General features: G+C 47.0%; 1 protein-coding gene across 2 annotated transcripts; it reads left to right on the top strand.

Moving 5' to 3' along the window:
- The first annotated feature begins 751 nt into the window (after positions 1 to 751).
- FFAR4 (free fatty acid receptor 4) lies at positions 752 to 20,655 on the top strand. 2 transcript variants are annotated; one of them, XM_019739617.3, is made up of 4 exons: positions 752 to 1,454; positions 7,466 to 7,573; positions 9,095 to 9,223; positions 19,994 to 20,527. In XM_019739617.3, the coding sequence occupies exons 1-4, from the start codon at positions 888 to 890 to the stop codon at positions 20,381 to 20,383; spliced, it is 1,194 nt and encodes a 397-aa protein (XP_019595176.1). In that variant the 5' UTR covers positions 752 to 887; the 3' UTR covers positions 20,384 to 20,527. The 2 variants fall into 2 exon arrangements, with proteins under 2 accessions (XP_019595176.1, XP_019595186.1); XM_019739627.3 differs by lacking the exon at positions 7,466 to 7,573 and having other exon boundaries at positions 757 to 1,454; positions 19,994 to 20,655.
- Positions 20,656 to 22,353: the final 1,698 nt, after the last annotated feature.

Genomic DNA, 22,353 nt, shown 5'->3' with positions numbered 1-22,353 from the left:
TCAATTACAAATGTTTTGTCAGTTCCAAATACAGTTTAGAAGATTCAAAAACAAAGACTTTTTTGGGGCCCCTCCCTTTTTACATAAAAAGATGCAAAATTTACATGCGTTTCAATGACAGTAACTAGTAATTGATGACACTTTATGGCCAAATACTGTGTGTCAAATGTTGTGTTAATCTCTTTATATGATCCTCATAATTACCTAGTTATTCCCATTTTATAGATCACAAAAACAAGTGAGAAACAAAAAAAACCTGGGGCACAAAGAGCTGAAACAATCCATCCAAAGTCACATGTTATGAAGCAATGGTAAAACCAAAGATTCTCCCTACCTACTACCACACCCTCCCTGCCACCCCCATTATCTGGGCTCATTGCAAGAGACTTTAGGATTTACCCCCAGGCCCGTGGCGTGGGGCTTCTTTGGTGAAGCCTGAACAGCACAAGCCATAATGATCTCCAAAGTCCAGCTCTGACACTCCTAAATCAATTTTAGCTAAATTGACGGATTAAAGGCTTCTTATACTGGAGGTGCCACTGGAGGAAGAAAGAGGCTGGGGAGGCCCCAAGGGGGTTCCGAGGGTTCACTAGGTGAGATTGCCCGACCTCTCCAGCGCTCCCAAACCTGCTGGAGGGCGTGATGCCTCTGCCTACGCCACCGCCTCCCGCCCAGCCCGGGTGTTTCCAACGGGTGTCGCCTGGTACTTCCTCGTTCCCGCGCGTCCGGGACTCAGCTCGCTACGCCCAGCGCCCGCGCTCCTCAGGCGGGAGGGGGTCAAAGGGGAGATGTCGCAACCGCCTCCCTCCCTCTTTCCCTGCCTCGGCGCTCAGCCGCCTCCCAGATGAGCGCTCTCGCAGACAGCTGCGGGCCGCCGGCCGTCGGGCATGTCCCTTGAGTGCGCGCAGGCGGCGGGCACTGGGCCGCCGCGCAGCCTGGAAGAGGCCAACCGCACCCGCTTCCCCTTCTTCTCCGAAGTCAAGGGCGACCACCGGCTGGTGCTGAGCGCCGTGGAGACCTTCGTACTGTCGCTCATCTTTGTGGTGTCGCTGCTGGGCAACGTGGGCGCCTTGGTGTTGGTGGCGCGCCGACGGCGCCGCGGCACCACCACCTGCCTGGTGCTCAACCTTTTCTGCGCGGACCTGCTCTTCACCAGCGCCATTCCTCCCGTGTTGGCCGTGCGATGGACTGAGGCCTGGAGGCTGGGCAGGGTCGCCTGCCACCTGCTCTTCTACGTGATGAGCCTGAGCGGCAGTGTCACCATCCTCACGCTGGCGGCAGTCAGCCTGGAGCGTGTGGTGTGCATCATGCGCCTGCAGCGCGGCGTGCGGGGCCCGGGGAGGAGAGCGCGGGTCGCGCTGCTGACGCTCATCTGGGGCTACTCGGCGCTCGCCGCGGGGCCCCTCTTCGTCTTCTTCCACGTAGTCCAGCAGCGTCTTCCCGGCGCCGACCAGGTGAGCGCCGGGCGGGTGTCCGGGGCGGGCTGGCAGGCGGGGATCAGATGGAAACGGAAACCTGGGATGAGGCTTAGCAACAACAATAATAGGCCATTCGTTGCACCCAACCCTTGTGCCAGACACTGTTTCGGGCGCTGGGAAGTTTAATCTCTTAAACGTCACTTCAACCCTGCGATGTAGGTCGTATAAACGCCCCCCCCCCCCCCAACGCTCTGTTAAGTCCCCAAAGTGCCTGTAAAGTGCACTGACTATTGCAAATTTAATGAAATAACGGTGGGTTTAACAGTCAGACAGACAGAACTTCGTGGATCCGGAGTGGCTAATCCCATTACATGGAATTCTGCTTCCTCACCGGGTGCGACAGCACTCTAATTATCACCTACTGTGCAGATGAGGAAGCCGAGGCACACAGAGGAATAGCTTGCTCGCGGTATGTCACCCTTAGTGCGAGGGGGAGCTGAGATTGTGCTCAGCAGATTAGTGTGGGCTGGACAAGGGTCCTGCTTTGAGAACCCGCGCGCCGAAAACCTGCTTTGAGAACGGGCAGGTGCCTATGGATGGGCCTGGGAGAAAGGCTCATTAGAGACCCAGGGACCGCAGACCCAGTGCTGCCTCTAGGGGTTTGTGACTTCCCCTCTTCGGAGCCTCAATTTTTCCAGCTGCAAGACAGAAGGGTTAGACTAGACCACCGGATCTTACCCTGAGAGTTTTGGTGGACGGGTGGTTTCAGGATATCTTGGGCACCCGAAATGTTCCACAGATTTCAGAGGCTAGACCCACGACCTTTATTCTGGGCAGCGCTCCCAGAGTTGTCATTGGGATCATGGGGCGGGTGAGGGGAGTTGGGAGGGGGTCCACGATCTGCAAAATGTTCTGCGGACAGCTCATGACATTGGCTGGGGGCCACTCCACTCCTGCGCTCCAGAACCCCGCGCTGGTCTGAGTGGCTGGCCTGCTATAGGGTTTGAGTGCTGAGATTCACCCTGGGCTCAGGCGGGGGTGGAGGACAGTGGCGGGCGGATTTAGCTGTCATCCAGTGTATTAGGGGCAGACAAAAGACATAGGTTTGTGGACCCTATGGGAAGGTGCCAGTCCTCGTTCTAGGCAGAGTTCTTCATTCCTCCTTTTCCCCACAGAGGTCACAAGGCCACGAAAACTCAACCCTGGCACTAGGAGGGAGTGTGGGCACCCTGCGCACAAACCACAGTCCCAAAGAGAGGCCTGCGCAGAGGCCGGAAGGGGCTGGGAGGGGAGGTAGTCAGGGTGGGGAATGAGAAGTCACGTGGGGAAGGCTTCAAGCTGTAAAGGTGACACCCCCCCCCCCACCCCGTGTATTGTCCAGAGCCTGGACACACAGGTGGGGTTTTCTGGGGGTTTCCCCAGACCAGTCTGTCACACAGGCCTTTTATTGGGGTGGGGTGGGGTGGGGTGGGGAGAAGTCAGCATCCTGTGTAAGCAGAATCTTGTTTTCTTTCTTTCTTTTTTTTTAAACACATATCAAGTCTAAATGTCCATTTCCTAATAGTTTATTTCTTATGTGGAATAAATACATTTGTGGGGTTTTGCTTGTTGGTTTGTTTTGTTTTGTGACTAGCAGGCAGAAACTGTCCTAGGTCTGTGTTACTTGATTAAAGTTATGTGAGCCTGTGGCATGTCCCCTTAAGGGGGGACCAGGAAAGGTGGCATTAGCTAAACTGGTGGGTGCCATGGGCAGACCAAGGACCATAGCTTATTGGGCAGGCTTGTCTTTCTCAGCTCAGATACACCTGAGAATTAAGGTGGGTCACAGATGCCTCTCACATAAGTGGAAGACGAGGCCTCATCCCAGACCAATTGGACCATTGGGAGCTGGGATTCTGCCACCAGTCTTGATTTTTTAAAAGTTATTCTCGCTGAATTACAGTGTTTCTGTGTTTTTCACAGAACTTGGGGGATTTCTCCCCCATTTTATTTTTTTACAGAAAAATTGACACTCAGGGAATTCAGGATCTAATACAATATATTGTGATAGTATCTTATGTTTCCAGATTTTGTATCTTGTGCCTCTCCCTTTTGCAATTGTTTTAGGTACACTTTTACTTAATTGACAAATAACGCTAAAAAATGAGGCTCATGTCACCTCTAGGCCAAAAGCTCAGACTAAAACTGCTTGCCAAAAAAAAAAAAAAAGAAAAAGGAAAAGAAAGAAAAACTGCTTGCTGACATGGACACAGGTGGTTGTTTGAGCGAGAAGGCCTTTGCACAGATGGGGTCCATCTGTGTCATGCTACTCTGTATTTTACCCCTGGTAGGGCATCTGTGTGTGGTCAAAGCCCTCTACATTCACTTCTGGAAGGACCAGAGTTGTACTGCAAGGTGCTTCCATGGAGATCTGTGCTATGGTGGCCTTCCCGCCATTCCCCTTGGAACTGGGCACACAGACCCCTCTTGTTTTAATGCAGAAACACCTCCTTGGTCTTCAGAGCCGTAGGAGAGCAATTTGGGCAAAGCCGCAGGGAGAGCATGGGCCTGCACGGCACCTCAGAAGATGGGGGGGGCAGGCAAATTGGCTACAGGAGCCCTGTTCCCTAAAATTAGTAGAGGTAGGGAGAGGGAGCTTGTAATGAAAACTCTACAGTCCTTTCCAGCTCCCCGCTCTCTTTGTCTTTCCCCCTTTGTGTTGTGCATGCCCCCCCACCCCACCCCCGCCTCACACACATACACCTGCCAGTAACCCAACAAACAGAAAAACTCCCCAGCCCCTCAAAGGCTGTCACCTGAGCAAGCAGGAAACTCATCTTACAGGTGAGCAAACAGGCTCAGTGGTTTAAGAAATATGTTGAAAAGAATGAGAAATAGAATAAAAAGGAATGTAGCCATTTAACAAAAGAGACAGAAGGATCTAGTCTAGACTGAACTGAGTCTCACATTAAAATTAGCAAAGGCTTGTTTTCTCAGTCCTCTATTCCCAACTTCCTGGCTGCAGGTTTGGCCTGCCCCCACCCACTTGGACATGAAATATGGAGGTTTTGGATGGGGGACATTTTCCTATTCAAACCACTGGCTGAAAGAGCTAACTAACCTCAAGCACTTGCCAGGGAAACTGCCTCTCTGAGCTTTCTGCTTATCTGGACTCCCCACCTCCCACCAGGAACATGATTACCTTTGTCTTTTTGGGCAGTGGGTGCCCCGCAGGCCAGGGTGGACTAAACTTCCCTGAAGGGTGGATGACATGATAGACATTTCAGAAAATGCTAGCTAGTTTGGTATTTGGAGTGTGTGAGCTTTGGAGTCAAACATTCTGAGTTTGACTCCCATCTGTGCCATGTAGGAGCTGTGTGACAAAGGCAAGTGGTCCTGTCTATACCTCACTTTTCTCATTTGTACAATGGGCGTGGTAACAGCATTAACCTTACAGGATTGTCGTGGGGACTAATATTCAGTAAGTGGGCCAACATCTGGCCCCTACACCGTTAAGTGCTCAAGAATGGCCAGCTATTATTAGCATCCTTATCTTTGGTTATAAATATTTTAAACATTCTTCAAACAGTGTAATTCTTCTGATTGCTGTAAAATAATAGACTGCCATTTTAAGAGCATGCACACATCCTAGCAACTTAGACATCTCAGCTAGGTCTGCTCAGCCTGTTCCAACGGGATTCCTGCCTGTGTGTGCTGTGGCCCAGGCGGAGCGGCGGTGACCCTCACTGGCAGGTAGGGAGGACTGTCCACCCTGGCCAGAATGTGCTGCCCATTTCTTCTATAAACATTTACTAAGCACCCCTCCCTCCTGCGGCCACCACAAGTCACATGACTGGGACACTGTCTCTCTCTTCAAGGGGGTGCATTTATCGAGCTCTCAGATAGTCTCAGACACAATTTGGTCCTCACAGTTACCTGCAGTTGGGGAATTTGGACTTAGGTGGCCTAGTCTGGGATGGGGTGGGTCTTTGAGAATGAGATATGTGAAGGGGTCACATAGCTATTAAGGCAGAACTTAGAAGTTCCATCTGAGTGAAGAGGGAGAAAGAGGGAGGCAGAAGGCTAGTTAGTACGCAGGTTTTTTGCAGCTTGGGGAATGGTGGCACCATGCCCTGAGTCAGTGACTACGGGAGATGGCATCTTTTGGGAGAGAGACTGGAGGCTTGACACACCTTTGAGGCATCCTGTAGAGATGTCCTCCGGGCAGTGGGGTGAGTCTGGGGTTCAGGAGAAGACTGGGCTGAAAAGAGTAGATTGCAGCAGCATCTGCAAAAAGAAGACATGACAAGATGTCAGGGAGAGCTGGGAGGTTGGGAGGATACAAGTCACACTTAACCACACTTAACTCTGATGTACATGGCCTCCCGCCCCCATCCCTTCTGGTCTTGACACTGAGCTCCCTGCTCCATTATTTCCCCTGGATGAAGCCCCATCCTTCCATGTACAGCTGACACAAACCCCTCCCGGTTGCGGGTCCCCCGGGTGTCACCACTCTCCTGTCACCTGGAACTCTCTGCGTGCTTCCAACTTGCTGCCATATATGAAGTTTCCCAGTGCCTTTCCCTCCCTGACTGCACCAAGCCCATCCTCAGTGTGGCCTCACAGTGGCTCAGCCTCCATGGCTTGAGTCAATGAGTGGTTGAACACAAGGATTATAGAACACTCGTTGACTCAGCTAGCTCTGTTTCTATATTTAAGTAACAAAGCAGGCCTAGCACTTTCGGTTTTCAAATTTCTTTTTTAAAACCAGGAAACATTTCAAATGTTCAGAAAAAGTACAGAGAATATTATAACATTATGCCACCACCTTCCAGATTTGACGCACTGCCAAACTTCTGTAAGTCACAGCCTGGGAGAATACCTAGAATCAAAATGTCTTAAGTAGATTTTCCCACAGAAACAAAATTGTAACACCAAGTGAGATCTCTGACTCTGAGCCTGGTGCCTGTTTTGTTTTGTTTTGTTTTTTAAATGAGAATAAACATTGTGTTTAACTAATGATACCATATAAAGCTTTGTAAAGAGCATATAAATCAGTCATTTAGTCTACACAGGCCAGCCACACTGTCTCTTAGTTCATGCATGGGGTGCTGTGAAAAGTTCTTATCTTACTTCCTTATCACACTCTGTGCCTGGAGTGGGTGCCACAAATCAAAGGTGAAAGAGCATCTTCATTAGAGGCATGGAATTTGGGAGGCTTCCTGGGATACGTTCATTGTCTGTTGAAAAACTAGCTGATTAGGTTTGCTAAACTGTCATGGTCATCTGTGTTTCATATTTGATCATCATTTCTCTTAAGAATGAAATTTAACTGCCATTTTTTTCTCTTATAAAAGTCATCTAGGCACATTATAGAAAATTTAGAAAGTTCAGATAAACCAAAAGAATAAAAATAACTTAAGAGTCCCACCTAGAAACAGACACTGTTCATTTTCTGGAGTGTATCCTTCCAGTCATTTTTGGTGTGTGTGTGTGTGTGTGTGTGTGTGTGTGTGTGTGTGTGTGTGTGTAGGTACATGCATATCTATTCATTCACACCTACACATTTTCTTCAACAACACTGGGCTAAGACAGGCATATTGTTTAGGGATCTATTTTTTTGCCCCTGATGTAGGGAGAACACCTTGCTCTATCATTACACATTCTTCTATATCATCTTATTAAGGCTGGAGAGGTTTTGGCAGACATTCTGGAGAAGGCTTTTGGAAAGAGTTGGGGCCTCTTAGGGGTTTTAAGAAATGCTTCTGGGGTCATCTGTTTTTCTGCCCTCCCTGTACAAGTATAAGGATTATAGACCAAGTCCCATTCAGGGCTAGAACCTGTTTCTTCTGATTACTGCTTCAGCAGATCTGCTGGTACGTGTTGCCCACCAGTGTAGTAGAATGAGGGGCCCATGGTGGGCAGAGAGCTCAGTACAAGCGAAGGCTGTGTGGATTATCTAAAGAGCCATGGTCACCCACTGCCAATATTCAGAAGATCCTTGAGAGATACAAGTTTCTTTCCAGTCACCAAAATGTAGAAAGATCTAATAAACTTTCTCCCATCAGGTCTGGACAGTGGGGATTGGGATGGAGGAACAAGTTTTTGGAATGCCCAGTATGAGCCATTCAAACAAACTAGGAAAAGGAAGCAACATTCTCACCCCTCTTTACAAGGTACATATACGATAAAGTCATTCTTCCCTGCTTGACTCGCCTTAGAGTTTTCCTGGCAGGTCCTTGGATATCCCTTGTAAACACTTAGCTCTTTAGGGAAAATACTGTGTGATTAAAAGGACGACATCATTAATGTTATAGTCTATTATTTTAGGAGAATGTTTCTAAGCCTCAGTTTCCTCCTCTGTGTTGGGGAAAAAACTAATAATGTATTTCAGTAAGGTTTTTGTGAACATTCAATGGGATACTCTATGTAAAATGCTGCCCGGCACAAAATAAATTCTCAATGGATATTAGAATATTTTCTGTTGATACTGAATAGGAGAAGTAACTATTTGTACTTTCAGTTTGACTACTCACTTGTGATACTTGTTGGGAAATGATAAAAATTCTTTGTCTTTGCCTAGTGTAGTATTCAATAAGTATTGGTTGAATGAATGAATGAATGAATGATGGTACTATGGATGATAATACTACTTCTGGACATTCTTGTTCACCAAAAATCAATAATGTGGTCTTTAAAAATCTATTGTACGTGTTTGGTAGTATTTAAGGCAACTTGTTTTCTAAATAGTTTTGTTCCTATAGTCAAACAGGCACAGGAAGTTTGTGTTTGGGAGGGTGAATAGATAGGTAGGTCAGTAGACTGGACTCTTTTCATTGACCTGTTTATTGGAAGAACATGTTGCAGCAGCTCTTAGTATTTAGCAAGGTCCCCACTATTTCAGGGTTTGTATTAGTTTCAAACATTTGAATTTAGCACAACATAGTGAAGGCAACAAGGCCACAAACCTTCATGCTCTTCTGCCACATTCCAATGGTTTTACATCTGGAACTGACGGAGAATTGTGGTTGCATCTTGCTCTGGGGCTGCAGTGTGCTCCTCTGGAGGAGAGGCACGTGAGGACAGAGCTCCTGTGTCTGGGCTCCAGGGTTGTCTTGGAGTAAGCCCTGGCCTTCTCTGATGCAGCTTGGCACTTTGTAGACATTTGAACACCCTCCAGATGAACACTTAATGCTTTGATCTAGACCCTGTTGCCTTCAGCATACACAGAGTGATCGCACTGAAACATTGTTCCTGTTTTGATATGCTTGTGTGTGGCGCATCACTTCCAATCTTCAGAAACTTTCTGGGGTCAGGTTTTTCACCTGTAAAATGAAGGACTTGGAAAAGGCTCAAAGGCTCTTTACAGCTCCGTCCAGGGAAGTGGAAAGAGTACTGACCCTGGAGTCATGCCTGGGAACTGACTCTTAGATCTTATCAGCCTGTGATCCTGAGGCTCTGTTGCCTCCCCTAAAGAATGGGAATAATAATTATGGTTATTCTGAGGTCAGAGGGAAATGATTTATAAGTGGGGTTGTGTGGGCAGTGGACAAGATTCTGGGATTTCTTGTCATGCCAGTTGTGTAGCAGTGTAACAAAGCAGTGTAACAGTACCAGGTAACCCCCAGCTGAGACTGAGCTAAAGGCCAAATAAGAAGCCAGCATTTAAATGACCTTCTCTTCCTTTTTGTAACTAGGAAATTCCGATTTGCACACTGGTTTGGCCCAGCCTTGCCGGAGAAATCTCCTGGGATGTGTCTTTTGTTACTTTGAACTTCTTGGTGCCAGGACTGCTCATTGTGATCAGTTACTCCAAAATTTTACAGGTATGTTTGCTTCCTGACTGCAGCTGAACTTCACTCAGGCTCAGGGTATCTCAGGTGGATTCTTGGCATTTCCATGTCAGAAGTTACCTAGTGTTCACACCACAACAATCCCGCCTCACTATCCAGATCCACCCCTCTGCAAAAAAAAAAAAACAACACAAAAAAACAAACAAACAAAAAAGTTATATCTGTGACTGTTATTATTCTTTTTCACTGATCACTAAATACAAGCTTATTGTAAAAAATTGAAGACATATAGAAATATGTAACACACATTTAAATTAAAAATCTTTACCCGCATTGTTAACAATTCAAAGTATGTTTTTTAGGTTATTTTTCTTAAAAATGTACATATATACATACTTTTATGCCATATATATATATATATATATATATCCATATAAAATGATATATACTATTTGTCATGATTCAACCCAATTTTTTTTTCAGATTTGAGATAATACTATCCACCCCTTATCTTCCTTTTCTCACTTAACACTATATGGTAACATCTTCCCATATCAGTTCCTATATCTCTCCCTGCCTCATTGTTTTTAATGGCTTCTTGGTCGTCTATCATGCAGCTGTGACATAATTTATTTTATGGGCTTTTGGATTGTGTCCATTGTTTCCCTGCCACACACAGCAATGTAGCAATAGAGAATGTACACTTTTAAAAAACTTTTTATTGAGTATAGTATACATACGTAAAAGCACACCCAGCATATATGCACAGCTCAGAAACTGACCACACTCCCAAAGCAGCTCCCAGAAACAGAATGAGAAACAGAACCTTAGTGGAAGCCCCTCCTGCACCTTCCGGCTGCTGCCCTCACCTCCAGGAAACGTGCTTTTTCAAGTGTGGGCTGAAACAGGACAGGAACTCTACCTTTGGAGAAAGCATGTACAGGGGCATAAAAAAGACCTGCCAGGGGGTGGTCGGTTAGCTCAGTTGGTTAGAGCGTGATGCTAATAACACCAAGGTTGCCAGTTCGATCCCCGCGTGGGTCACTGTGAGCTGCACCCTCCTTAAAAATAAAAAAATTAAAAAAAGATTTTAAAAAAATAGACTGGCCAGCTTATTTCCAAGCTCTGGAGGCAGCCCGTTTACATGTATAGTGCCAGTCCTGGCAAACAGTGTGTACAATGTGCTCATACTTCTTTGAGAAGGTAAAGTGCAAAGCCTTTGAGTCCTTTCAGAGGTTTATGTTGTTGAATCTTGGTTTTATAGAATATTATGGGTCATCTGACAAACAAGGATATTGAAGTGGGGCCCTGTAGGTCCTGCTTGCTGTGTGGCCACTTTTATGGCCCTTTCTTTGTAGCTGAGGATCTGTAACCTTCTTAAAAGCTCAGAACTCAAAACCAGGCCATGCTCCATCCTGGTCTGCTAACCCCTGGCCCCTGGGGGAGATAGCCCCCCATGTTATTCCTATGACTTTTCCCCACCAGTTGACTTGCAATCGCCCCTCCCCCTTAAGTGATCTCTGTGTCTGGGGATTGCTTAAGGGTATGAGGCTGGTTCAGTCCTGGAGCTAAGGTCTGTAAAGTGCTTGCAATGGGGTCTGGCATGTGTAAGTGCTATGTAAGTGTTACCTATTATCGTTATGTTAAAAGAAAAGAAGTGAGGGGAAAAGAAAGAAATGTAGAATGAATTTTTAAAAAATTACTTAAGAAATATTTATGTAATGTTTACAATATGTCAGGAACTAACTCATTTAATCCTAAAAAGAATGACATATGAGGAAACCAAGGCACAGAGAGATTAAAGTAACTTGCCCAATGTCACACAGCTCATAAGCAGCAGCATCAAAATGGAAACCCAGTATCATCTGGCCCAAGTCCTTTAGAGGCCAAGAGGGCTTTTGTCCTCTCCTTTCACTCATGCCTCAGACTTCTCAGCTGCCTGCTGACAGAGGACTTTCTTCCATGCAAAGGTTTCCCACCCACCCCTTTATCGTTTTCTCAGGCCAGGGCCCACCTGGGGACACTTCCCTCATGCATAGAACAAAATCCAAAGCCCTTACCTTAAAGCCCTATGTGACCTGTCCCCTGCCTGCCCCTGTCACCTCATCTTCTCCCCTCTCATGTGTCCATGTTGGCCTCTGAGCTGTTCCTCACATATGCCAACACACTGCTGCCTCAGGGCCTTCGGACCTGCCGTTTCCTCTCATGGATCTCTCATCACCAGATTTCTGCCTGGGCCATCCCCCTACTTCATTTAGGTCTCTACTCAGAAGGCTGTTCTCCAGAAAGACTCCTCATCATTCTCTAGTTACCCCGATTTATTTCTCTTCTAAGCACTTATAAGCCCTGTCATATTCCATTTATGTGTATTTGTTTGTATATCATCTGTCTTTCCCACTAAAATGCAAACTCCATGAGAGCAGAGACTTTGTTTACTATTCTAGCTCCGTGCCTAGACTAGGGCCTGGTTTATCCATTGTAAGTGTTCAATAAACACTCATTGAATGAGTAAAGCAAAAGTCTTGAATCACACTGAAAGGCCAACAGTGCCTTCTCATCTTGGGCAATGGGAAAGTCACTGGACAAAGAGTCATAGACCTGGGTTCTAATCCAAGTTTTATTACTGTGTGACCTTAGGCAAGTCACTTAACGAATATGGGCTTCAGTTTTCTCTGGAGCTAAATGAACCTCAGTGGATTATTTAACACAACAAAATGAGAGTGCAGCTTTGATAATGTTTTGAAAATCACAGTGTTAATGCAAATATAAGGCTTTACAAAAATTACTTCCCATCCCACTAGCAAAACTATTCCCATTTCCCAGGAGGACTATGACATTTGTCCTCACTTTACACCTGTGGGTTTGCCAGGCCAGTAGCTTGGAGGCAGGTAAGTTGCCGCCAGGCAAATGGAGGGTCTGGGCAGGCCCGCACAGTGTGCGTCTCTCTCCCTCTGAAGATATTCATATTCAGAGAACCAAATCAGCTTTTCTGCTGAGTTTTTTTTCCTGTCAAGAGCATAACTCTGTAAAATCAACTGAACATAAATATTAATTAGCCATATTCATAGAGACACGATTAGCAAATCATTTGAAGCCATGGGACACAGAGCTAAGCTACCCACCCATTTCCCACCAGCCTGTCAATACTGCTTCTAACTCAGGTTCCATCTCTAGGCCTGAGAAGTGCCTCTTTCAAATCACCTTGATCGTTTATTCCTCTAAAGCAGTCTCTAGGGCATTTTCTAGAACTCCAAGGGATGGATGTAAGATGTTAGAAAGAGTTTCGTGATCAAGTGAGTATGGGAAATGCTGGGTTAATCAAAGTTAAATGGGTTTTTTTGCTGTGGGACTTCTCAGAGCTTTTATTATGCTAATGTATTTTGGGAATCTCCAACACAGGAATAGAGTAGGAAGCATTGTCAAGTCTTCTCTAGACTGGTGTTCCACGGAATCGCCTTTGGATTATTCCCTTCCAGGGCCGCTTCATGTGCTCAGGGCAGTGGCCTTATCCACCCTTCTGCCTTCCCTGCTTCCTCTTTTCTCATGACTCAGCCATGCTATACATTTTCAGTGGCCTTTTCCAATCAGGGATATGTCTCCCAGCCACTCCCAAGTGCCTTCAATTATGCTGTCAATGCTAACTGTTGGGCTTTGGTTTACATTGTCACCCAGCAACTGTTGTCATGGCAAAATGAGATGCTTCTACTCTTTGTGACAGTTTGTATGTTTCTTGTTCCCTCTATTTCCCACTACCCGCTAGAATGGAAGTGCAGGGTGAGCAGGGCTTCCTTGCTTATTGCTGTGTGTCCAGCACCTGTAATAATGCTTGGCATATAGTGTGGGCTCAATAAGTATTTCTTGATGGGAGTTAGTCTGCGGCTTGACGTTGGAAAACCCTTGCCTATTTCAGAGTTTAACTAAGAAACACAGTCTGTTTCAGCGAAACATGAAGGTGTTAGGTAGTGAACAAACAGCTCTGACCCTCATTTCCCAGCTTTGGGGCCTGTTTGGAAAGGGAGGGGAGGCGGGCCTTCCGGAAAGATGGAGTCTGTTGTCTGATGATTCTAATCAGGAAGTTAGTGATTGACCAAGGAGCTCCCAAAGGAGACCCAACGCCCAAGGACCTGAGCTGTGTCATGGGGAGCGGCCTCTCTCTGCACCCACCTGTCAGCAACCATGGCCTGGTGGCATGGAGTGGCAAAGGGTGTGAGGTGGGGAGAAGGTTCCCTCACGCCCTTCACATGCTCATGTGAGTGTGAAGGCAGTGAGTCTTGGTCAGTTTAAAAAGTGACCATCTTCAAAGGTCTGGGGACAAACGCCAAGTCTTTTGTCCTAGATTGGTTCTCATACTTTAGTAAGAATCACCTGGGGAGTTTATGAAAAGTGCAGATTTCTGGGCCCCACTCAGCCCCACAGAATCAGAGTACCCAAAGGTTGGCCCACACAGGTGCCTTTTATCGAGTGCCAGGTGACTGAGGCAGGTGGCCGGGGACCACATTCGTGGAGCACTGCCCTCTCTCCCTGCAGCAGGGTGCCCAGTGAAGAGCTTGGGTGCCTCTCCCTGAGATACACGTCCCTCACTTGACCTTGAGGCCTTGAGCAAGTCACTTCAACTTTCAAAGACTCCGTCTCTTGTCTCCCAAATGAGGTAGTGACAGATGCTACTCCATATGCTTGTTTTAAGGATTAAAGTTAATCCTCAAAAGTTAATTGAGCTGGGCGGCTGGATGGCTCAGTTGGTTAGAGTGGGAGCTCTCAACAACAAGGTTGCCGGTTCAGTTCCCGCATGGGATGGTGGGCTGTGCCCCCTGCAACTAAAGATTGAAAATGGTGACTGGACTTGGAGCTGAGCTGTGCCTTCCACAACTGGACTGAGGGACAGCAACTTGGAGCTGATGGGGGCCCTGGAGAGGCACACTGCTCCCCAATGTTCCCCAATAAAAATTAAAAGAAAAAAGTTAATTGAGCATTGAGTTTAATCTAAAATATCGAGTATTCTGCACAATGCCAGAGACATTTAAAACCTTGGATAAAAGCTGACTAATCTTGTCTAATGAACAGGGAGCAGGGGAGGAGCCACATTTGATTATAATGGGCCTATTTTCCTTCTCCCAAAAGTTGTGGGTGGACAGAAGGAAACGGTAGCAGCAGTGAGTGCTAAAAAAAGACCCAGGTACTTATTCCCTTGGCTCATGAGTCAGCCCGTTTTGTCGTCTGTTTGTGCACTGTCATTGTCAGGCACAGAAGCCACACGGCTACCCAGTCCCCAGGGAGCCTGCAGTCTGGGGGTTCAGAGGTAAGAATGAGGCTTCAACATCTGCTACATAGCATATGTGGTAATGTGACGCCCTAAAACAAAGCACTGCAGAATGCCAAGCAGGAGATAAAGCCTTCTAGGGGTTCCTGGCATTAGAGATTGGAGTTATAGGCTGGGCAGAAGCCTTTCCATTGATGGAGATAGTAGAGGATGGGAAGGAACTAGTTTAAGATTAAGAACAAGGGCTGGAGTCAGACTGCCAAGGTTTGAAGCCAGCTTTGCCACCTGCTGGGTACTGTTGGGCAAGTTGTTTAACCTCTTTGAGCCTCAGTTTCTTCATCTGTAAAATAGGGGTCCTGAAAGTACATATGTCACATAATTGCTGGGAGAATTTAAAGAGATGCACTAAAGTGAGATGTACAGGGCCTGCATATAATAAGTGCTCAACAAATATGAACTTCCATCAACATCATTCATTCAAAAAATATTTACAGACTGTCCCAGGGACTCCATCCTTCTTGGCAGGGCAATGAGGGAAGTACAAGAAATGAGGCTGCTTTTGGAATCATCCCTTATGTGTCCACCAGTCTGCACTTAGGCCTAGAGTGACACCCCTACTCAGAGGTGGTGGCATTGCCCCTGTAGCCTGCCCACCTGCCACCCTGCCCAGCTGTTACTCTCCCAGGTCTATCGGCCAAGGTAGTCTCAGATTAACCAGCTTTCACCTGAACACATTTTATAACTTTGATTCTACACAGCAGCTTCCAGACTTGAATGTGCCAATGCCAGAGGTCAGGCATGTGAGTCTAAGGTGGTGGTTATGTCTCCTGAGAAGCCCCACACTGCAGAGCACGCAGTGGTGGGAAGGGCTTACGATGGCAGCCCCTTTGGATCCTATTATGCCATGGCTCATCTTGAGCTGGGTTTGCAGATAGGGGCTTTGACCACGTATTATCAATGGAGTGACCTTCAACAAGTTATTCAAATTTCCCAAGATTCAATTCCCTCATCTCTGAAGTGGGAATAATAATAGCACTGATCTAAAGAGTAGTTGTAAAGATGAAAGGTGACAATTTATGAGACAAATGCTTAGCACAGTGAGTGGCATACAGGGAGCCCTCCCTAAAGCTCAGCAATTCAAACTCCTACTGTTACTGTTGTTGGGGAACCAATGAGGAGGAAAGGGCTCTGCTCACTCATACCTGTTGCCCTGGTTTCCATCACCAAGAGGTGATGCACAGAAGCAAGCAAGCAATTGTATTTAATCATAAAACAATTAAACAGCTGTCCTTCAATCAGCTAGTTAGGTGTATTCTAAGAAGACTATTTTAAGCTGTTCTGATCTGGGAGTTAAATTTGCCCAAATTGTGAATGATGCTAATTGCCTTCTAATTACTTCCCCTCCTGAGATTCAAAAATCTTAGGGGAATGGGCCTAGGAAGGCCGCTAATGATGAGATTTGTGGCCATTAAAATCTCCAGACATGTAATGTCGTGTGGGGCGGCCTGCGGGGTGTCTGCTCCTGCTCCCCACATAAGAATGCAGGACATGGTGAGGCCAAAAAGGAACACCGACGGAGCCATAGATAGGGGAGTCATACTAGTATATTCTCACTGGAGGCTGGATCCACACTGTCTGCAACCCACCATCCTAACTGCAATCCGCGCTTGCCAGCTCAGCCACCATCTTCTTGCTAGCCCCCATTTTCTGCTAGCATAGCCATGGCAGTTATATTAGTGGCCAATGGCTCACTGGTTACAGCTGACGGCTAACTAGCCACAGCAGATGGCCATCCAATCACAGTTGATGGCCATTTACTACCTGAGCCAGCACCTTTCCACGTGAGGCTAAGAGCCTGGAAACTGCACTCCTGGCTCTGTCCCCACATGTAAGCACCCACTGTGTGGCCAGAGCAGAAGGATATAGGGCCAGACTAAGCAACTGGGAGTTAGCAAGGACCATGAATGTGGCCAAGACATTCTGAATTGAATCTCTTCCCAGGGGACAAAGGTCTCAGGCTGGAACAAAGCATGTCAGGCTAACAGATACAGTGCCCCATCACATCCTGGGTTTGTCCTCCTCATCCCATCTCCAGCCCCTGTCCCCCACCCCAATCTCTTGGCACCACTGAAGCTGAGCAAGTAATAGGGGACAGCAGGCCTCTGCCCCCTGGCTGTGCTTAAAGGACAATTAGAATTAGGCAGAAGGGCAGGGTGCACCTGAGCACTGGACTCTTTCCAGCCACCAAGGAGGTCAGACCCAGCCAGCCCACCACCCTGTGCCCGGGGAGACACTTAAAGGGCAGCCCCAGCTTTTCTCTCACAGACTCAACTTCCGTGGGGCTTTTGCTCTAAAGCAGGGGTGTCCAAACTTTTTTCAACGTTTTTCACCAAGGGCCATATGCGGTAAAATATACAAACAGCCGGGCCACTCACTCAAGGTGAAGTATGTATTGCTTCACCTGGTTTATTTAAGTAAACTAAATATATTTTTGGAATTTGCTGCGGGCCAATTAACAATGGATTGCAGACTGCAGTTGGCCCGCGGGCCGCAGTTTGGACACCCCTGCTCTAAAGCGAATACTTCCAAGGCTCCTCTTTTCAAAGCAGCTCGGCTAAACCCTCTCTCAGAGGCTTAATTCTTCACCTGTACAATGAAGGGTGGAGTAGGCCTGGCGACTCAATGGTTCTCAGATCAGCGACAGCAGCAGCACGTGGGAGCTTGTGGGAAATGCAGAATCTTAGGCCCACCCCACACCTGCTGCATCAGTCTGCATTTAAACGAGACCGTGCTGTCATGCTAGGTGTCATGTGGAGTCTCTGGTCCCACTCCCTGCACAAGAACGCAGGACATGGTGAGGTCAAACAGGAACACCCACGGAGCCATGGATAGGGGAGTCATACCGCTGTATTCTCGCTGGCGGCTGGGTTGGAGACACAGGAAGCAGGAGCTACACGATCCACAATCTGCCGTCTGCTTCTCTGCCAACCGACCCCACTTACTAACTGCAATCCACCGCAGTTATGTGAGTGGCCAGTGGCTCACTGGTTACAGCTGATGGTCAACTAGCCACAGCTGACGACCATCTACTACCCAAGCCACCACCTTTCCATGTGAGGCCGAGAGCCTGGAAACTGCTCTCTTGGACTCTGTCCCCACACTACTGCATGCCTCCCAGAAACAGTAAAGTCTGAGAAATGCAGCTCATAGGATGCTTGGATTCCGTCTAGCTCCAACACTGTGGTTCTAAGATGTTATGAATGTTTGTATGTTCCACACATACTGTTTTCATGTGGGACAGTGGAATGAGAGGACATGTAAGAATTTATTTTAATCTGATCAACCTGTCTTAATTGAGGGGCCATTTCCATGTCCAAGGCTGCCCACTGCCAACTAGTAACCAGCCTCTCTGCTAGGCACTGAAACAAGACCCTCGAACTGAACAGATTGATGGCAGATGTGGGAAGCAACACCTACAAGATCTCCTGAGAGAAGAGTCCAGAACCTACTTCTAAACCCATATAACCAGGGTTGCCTTCTTTTCCTGCACCCCTTCTGCTATGATGCTGGGCTTGATCATTAGTACAAAATATTAGAAGTGCCAGCAGTTCCACTGTTGGGAATTTACGATGCACTCACCTGGGTGCACAAAGATACGCATGAGGATATTTATCCCACCAGTCGTCACCTCTCAACTAGGGGCATAAACATGAAACGGTTTTGATTTTTCAACAAATGTCATCAGCAGTGCTCTGACCAACGCCTCTTTCTTACTAGGGAGGGGAACCTTTAATGACACCTAAGTCTGATTCCAGAACTTTCCAGTAACATTTTGGTTATGCTTGTTTATTTTAAACCATCAATCTATGGTCAATCTAAAGCTTCCCCGCCCACAGGACAGGGTGGGAGTGAGGTGGCGGGAAGGTGTCTGTGCTGCTGATCTCCTTTATGGACAGGGAACTTGGATGGTTGCTCATGTGAGGTGATTGTCCCCTTCTGTTGGTTACTGCCTCTGGTCTCCATGTAGCCATGGAGGTGCCAACAAACCCTGCTGAGCAGGGCATCATTCCCAAACAGCCACTCCCCCCACCAGGCATTGGTGGGGGCCCTTCCAAGACCCATCTTTGTTTTCAGACTGAGTCCTGGCAGCAGCTGTCCTAGCAAATGAGCAGCCTCCAATCTCATCACCTTCCACAGCCCCCAACTCAGGGGCCTATGGCAATGCTAGGATCCATTTTCAATTGCCCTCACAAAAGGAAAGGAACCTAGTGTGGGGGTTCAGGCATGGCCACAGCCTTACACCATCTTCCATTGCCCTCTCCTCCACCCAACAACCTGGAGGGGAGAGGAGAGGGAGACACATATGTGCTGCCACTTCAGCCAGTACCTCCCCCCTCCCCCCTACACACGCAAAAGGCTAAAAAAAACCACATACTCACGAATAGGGGCCTGGATAAACTGTGGTACAGCCACATTATGGAGTCTATGCTAACAAGATAACAAGAATGAGGTGCCTTCTCTCTGGGCTGACATGATGTGAGCGCCAAGATATCCTTCTAAGTTAAAACGAAGCAAGGTTCCGAGTGGGGTGCCTGGCATAGTCCCATGTGTGTACAGAGCAAAAGTGCAGTAGTGGGTGAGCCACAGCCGGGTGTGTGTGGAGGTAGAGCGTTTCCAGAAGGACACATAGGAAACCGTTTACTTTGGTCACCTCCAGGAGTGGACATGGAGGACACGCGGGCTAGAGGCCTTATATTTTTCTTTTGATCTCCTATCTCCTTCACTATCACATTGAGTTTGAAGCACACATTGCTTTTATACAATTAATTACTTAACTCTTTCAAAAAAAGAAGTAACAGGGCAGCTGTGTGTCTTAGTCTGTTTGGATTACCATAATAGACCATAGACTCGGTGGCTTATAAACAACAGAAATTTATTTCTCACAGTTCTGAAGGCTGGAAGTCCAAGATCAGGGAACCAGCATGGTAGGGTTTTTGTGAGAGCCTTCTCCTGGGTTGCAGACTGCCAACTTCTCACTGTGTCTTCCTGTGGTGGAAGTGCCCCAGGGAGTTCTCTAGCCTCTTTCTTAAGGGCACGAATCCCATTCAAGAAGGCTTTGTCCCCAGAACCTAATCACCAACCCCCCAAGGCCCCACCTCCTAATAGCATCCCCTTGGGGGTTAGGTTTCAACATATGAATGGGGAGGGGGGCACGTTCAGACCACAGCAATCTGCTTCTATCCACATACCCCTCTCCAAGACCATCCAAGTCAGGCCGGTCACTTCCCCTCATGAACTATATTTACAAGGTGGCCGATTTTCTGCCTCATTTCTCAGGGGGCAAGCCAGGTGCCCATTTCCCCAGGCCACCCTAAGCGGCCACAGCGCTTCCAGGCTTTGAGAAGGAAGTTCTCTCAGCACAAAATAGTCCCAGTGCACCGGTGGCAGCAGATTTCAATTCTGGGGCCCTCTGCGCCTCCTAAATCAAAACCCCCTGACCTCCCCGCACTAAATCATGGCTCCGGTTCTGTTTTGCGTTCCTGCAGATCACAAAGGCATCGAGGAGAAGGCTGACGGTGAACCTGGCTTACTCGGAGAGCCACCAGATCCGCGTGTCCCAGCAGGACTTCCGCCTCTTCCGCACCCTCTTCCTGCTCATGATCTCCTTCTTCATCATGTGGAGCCCCATCATCGTCACCATCCTCCTCATCTTGATCCAGAACTTCAAGCGAGACCTGGTCATCTGGCCGTCCCTCTTCTTCTGGGTTGTGGCCTTCACGTTCGCCAACTCGGCCTTAAACCCCATTCTCTACAACATGTCACTGTTCAGGAACGAATGGAGGAAAGTTTTCCGCTGCTGCTTCTTCCCGGAGAAGGGAGCCATGTTTACAGACACGTCTCTCAGAAGAAATGACCTGTCTATTATTTCCAGCTAATTAATTGTTCTCTGTAGGCGGAGTTTGTCACTCTCTTAACAAGCCATGGTGTGTTTTCAAAGGGAGTTAATTTCCAGGACCATTGCACCGCTGTACCCTAAGAAAATGTAACCTATGCAAATTATACATTTACAGTACCAGTAAATTAAGGGGTGATCATTCAGTATGAGAATTTTATCCTTTATAAAAGGATTTGTTATGGGTTCCTTTAAATATGAACTTTTTCAGTGTGTTTGTAATATGATTGAATTGAATAAAATTTTTATTTATAATTGTTCAGCAATCACATCTCCTGCATATAAAGCCATACCTTGCTGGTTTCTGAAGTAAGTCTTTGGCCTGATCTAGGACTCAGATCTCTCTGCTGAAGGGTCACTGGCTACTCTAGATCCCTGCCCTGGACTTACAAGGCCTAAAGGATCATTCATTAATTTCAAGAATGCTTGAGGAATTTTCAGGGAACAATTAAAGGTGACTTTTTGTTTCCTTTTAGAAGAAATGCTATGGACCCCTTTAGGAGAAGCAGTGTCATGATCTCAGAGAGAAAATAGGATTACTATAAAACGTGGGGGGTTGTGGGAAATGATCTTGGAACATACTTTGGGAAGGTGGGGCAAACACAATTTGTTGATGGACAGGATATAGAATGTGAGGAAAAGAAGATTCAAGGGTGATTTTTAGATTTATAGTCCGACACTGTTTGGATGGTGGGACAGGCAACAAAAATGGGGGAAGACGGGGGCTGGGAGAGCCAAGAGTTTCATTTGGGGCTTGTAAATTTGAACTCTCAGGGAGATCCAAATGGAGAGTGTGCAGTTGGATGCTGGCATGTGGAGTGTGGACCTGAAGTTAAATGTTGAGAGTCATCAGATAGTGTTTACAGGCCTATCATTGGGAGAGAAGAGAGAGAAGAAACCAGAGCTAAAGAGAACCCAGGGACATGCCATCATATGGAAGTTGGGCCCAGGGCTGGAATGTATAATAGCTCAGGGCCTGGCACATAGTAGGTGCTTCACAAGTCTTTGTTGCTGAGTATATCAGCACCAACCAGTAGTCGCCATTGCTCATGGAATTTCATGAGTTGCTTCCTTCTGAAGATTCATGGTGTTCACAAGCTTGAGAGCAGATTTTTTGGTTCATCTTTAGTTAATAGATTTGGTGAATTAAAGCTGTATTTTGAAGTGATGTGTGGCTATCTTATGAGTCTCTGGGCTTGTCAAACTGAAGCTGAATAGCCATCCTGGCTTTGACAGTCTGCTGTTCTGTGTGATGACAGGCAGGGCTTTCCCATACATGGTCACCTCCCTCTTTGGTGGGAGAACAAGCACATTGGGGTGGGGGACCCGGGAACCTCCCATCGACCCTTGATATTCCAGCACCTAGGCAGACATCTCCACACTCACGGGAGAGAGGTGCCCTTCCCAACGTCCCGACATATTTCATAGCCATCAGGTGGGCATCGCCAGTGTTTACACAACGCCTAAAGTCTCTCTAATTGGATCCTCACTGGATCCCATCAAACAGATACTGTTTCCCCATATTTTACAAGAGAAGAGTGAGGCTCAGAGAAGCAATGTAATCAGCCTTAAATCACATAGCTAATATAGAGGGTGCCAAAAAAATGCATACATATTTTAAGAAGGAAAAAACTGTATTAAAATTATAACACTCAATATATACTGATAACAAAAGATAAATATAAGTCATGTGTATACATTTTTTTTGGCACCCCCGGTATATATCTAAGTTGGATTTTGACTTAAAACCAAGACTTTCTAGTACCAAAGCCTTATTCCTTTTCAAGATAAGAAACTGAAGCACATGGCTTTTGCATGCAATTATACACTAATTGTCACAAGTGCTGCCAATGGAATGGGACACTAGTATTTGCTCCAGTCCCGGCTACTATCCCATCCCGTTTCCTGCACGCTCCAGGTGGGTGGCAGGGGGCACACCTTGATTTTCCCCCA

This window comes from Rhinolophus sinicus, chromosome 15 (assembly GCF_057876585.1).
Source record: "Rhinolophus sinicus isolate RSI-liver-muscle chromosome 15, RSI-T2T, whole genome shotgun sequence".
NCBI classification, from domain to species: domain Eukaryota; kingdom Metazoa; phylum Chordata; class Mammalia; order Chiroptera; family Rhinolophidae; genus Rhinolophus; species Rhinolophus sinicus.
The sequence above is the reverse complement of the archived record's forward strand: the minus strand, read 5'-3'. Positions and strand labels throughout refer to the sequence as shown.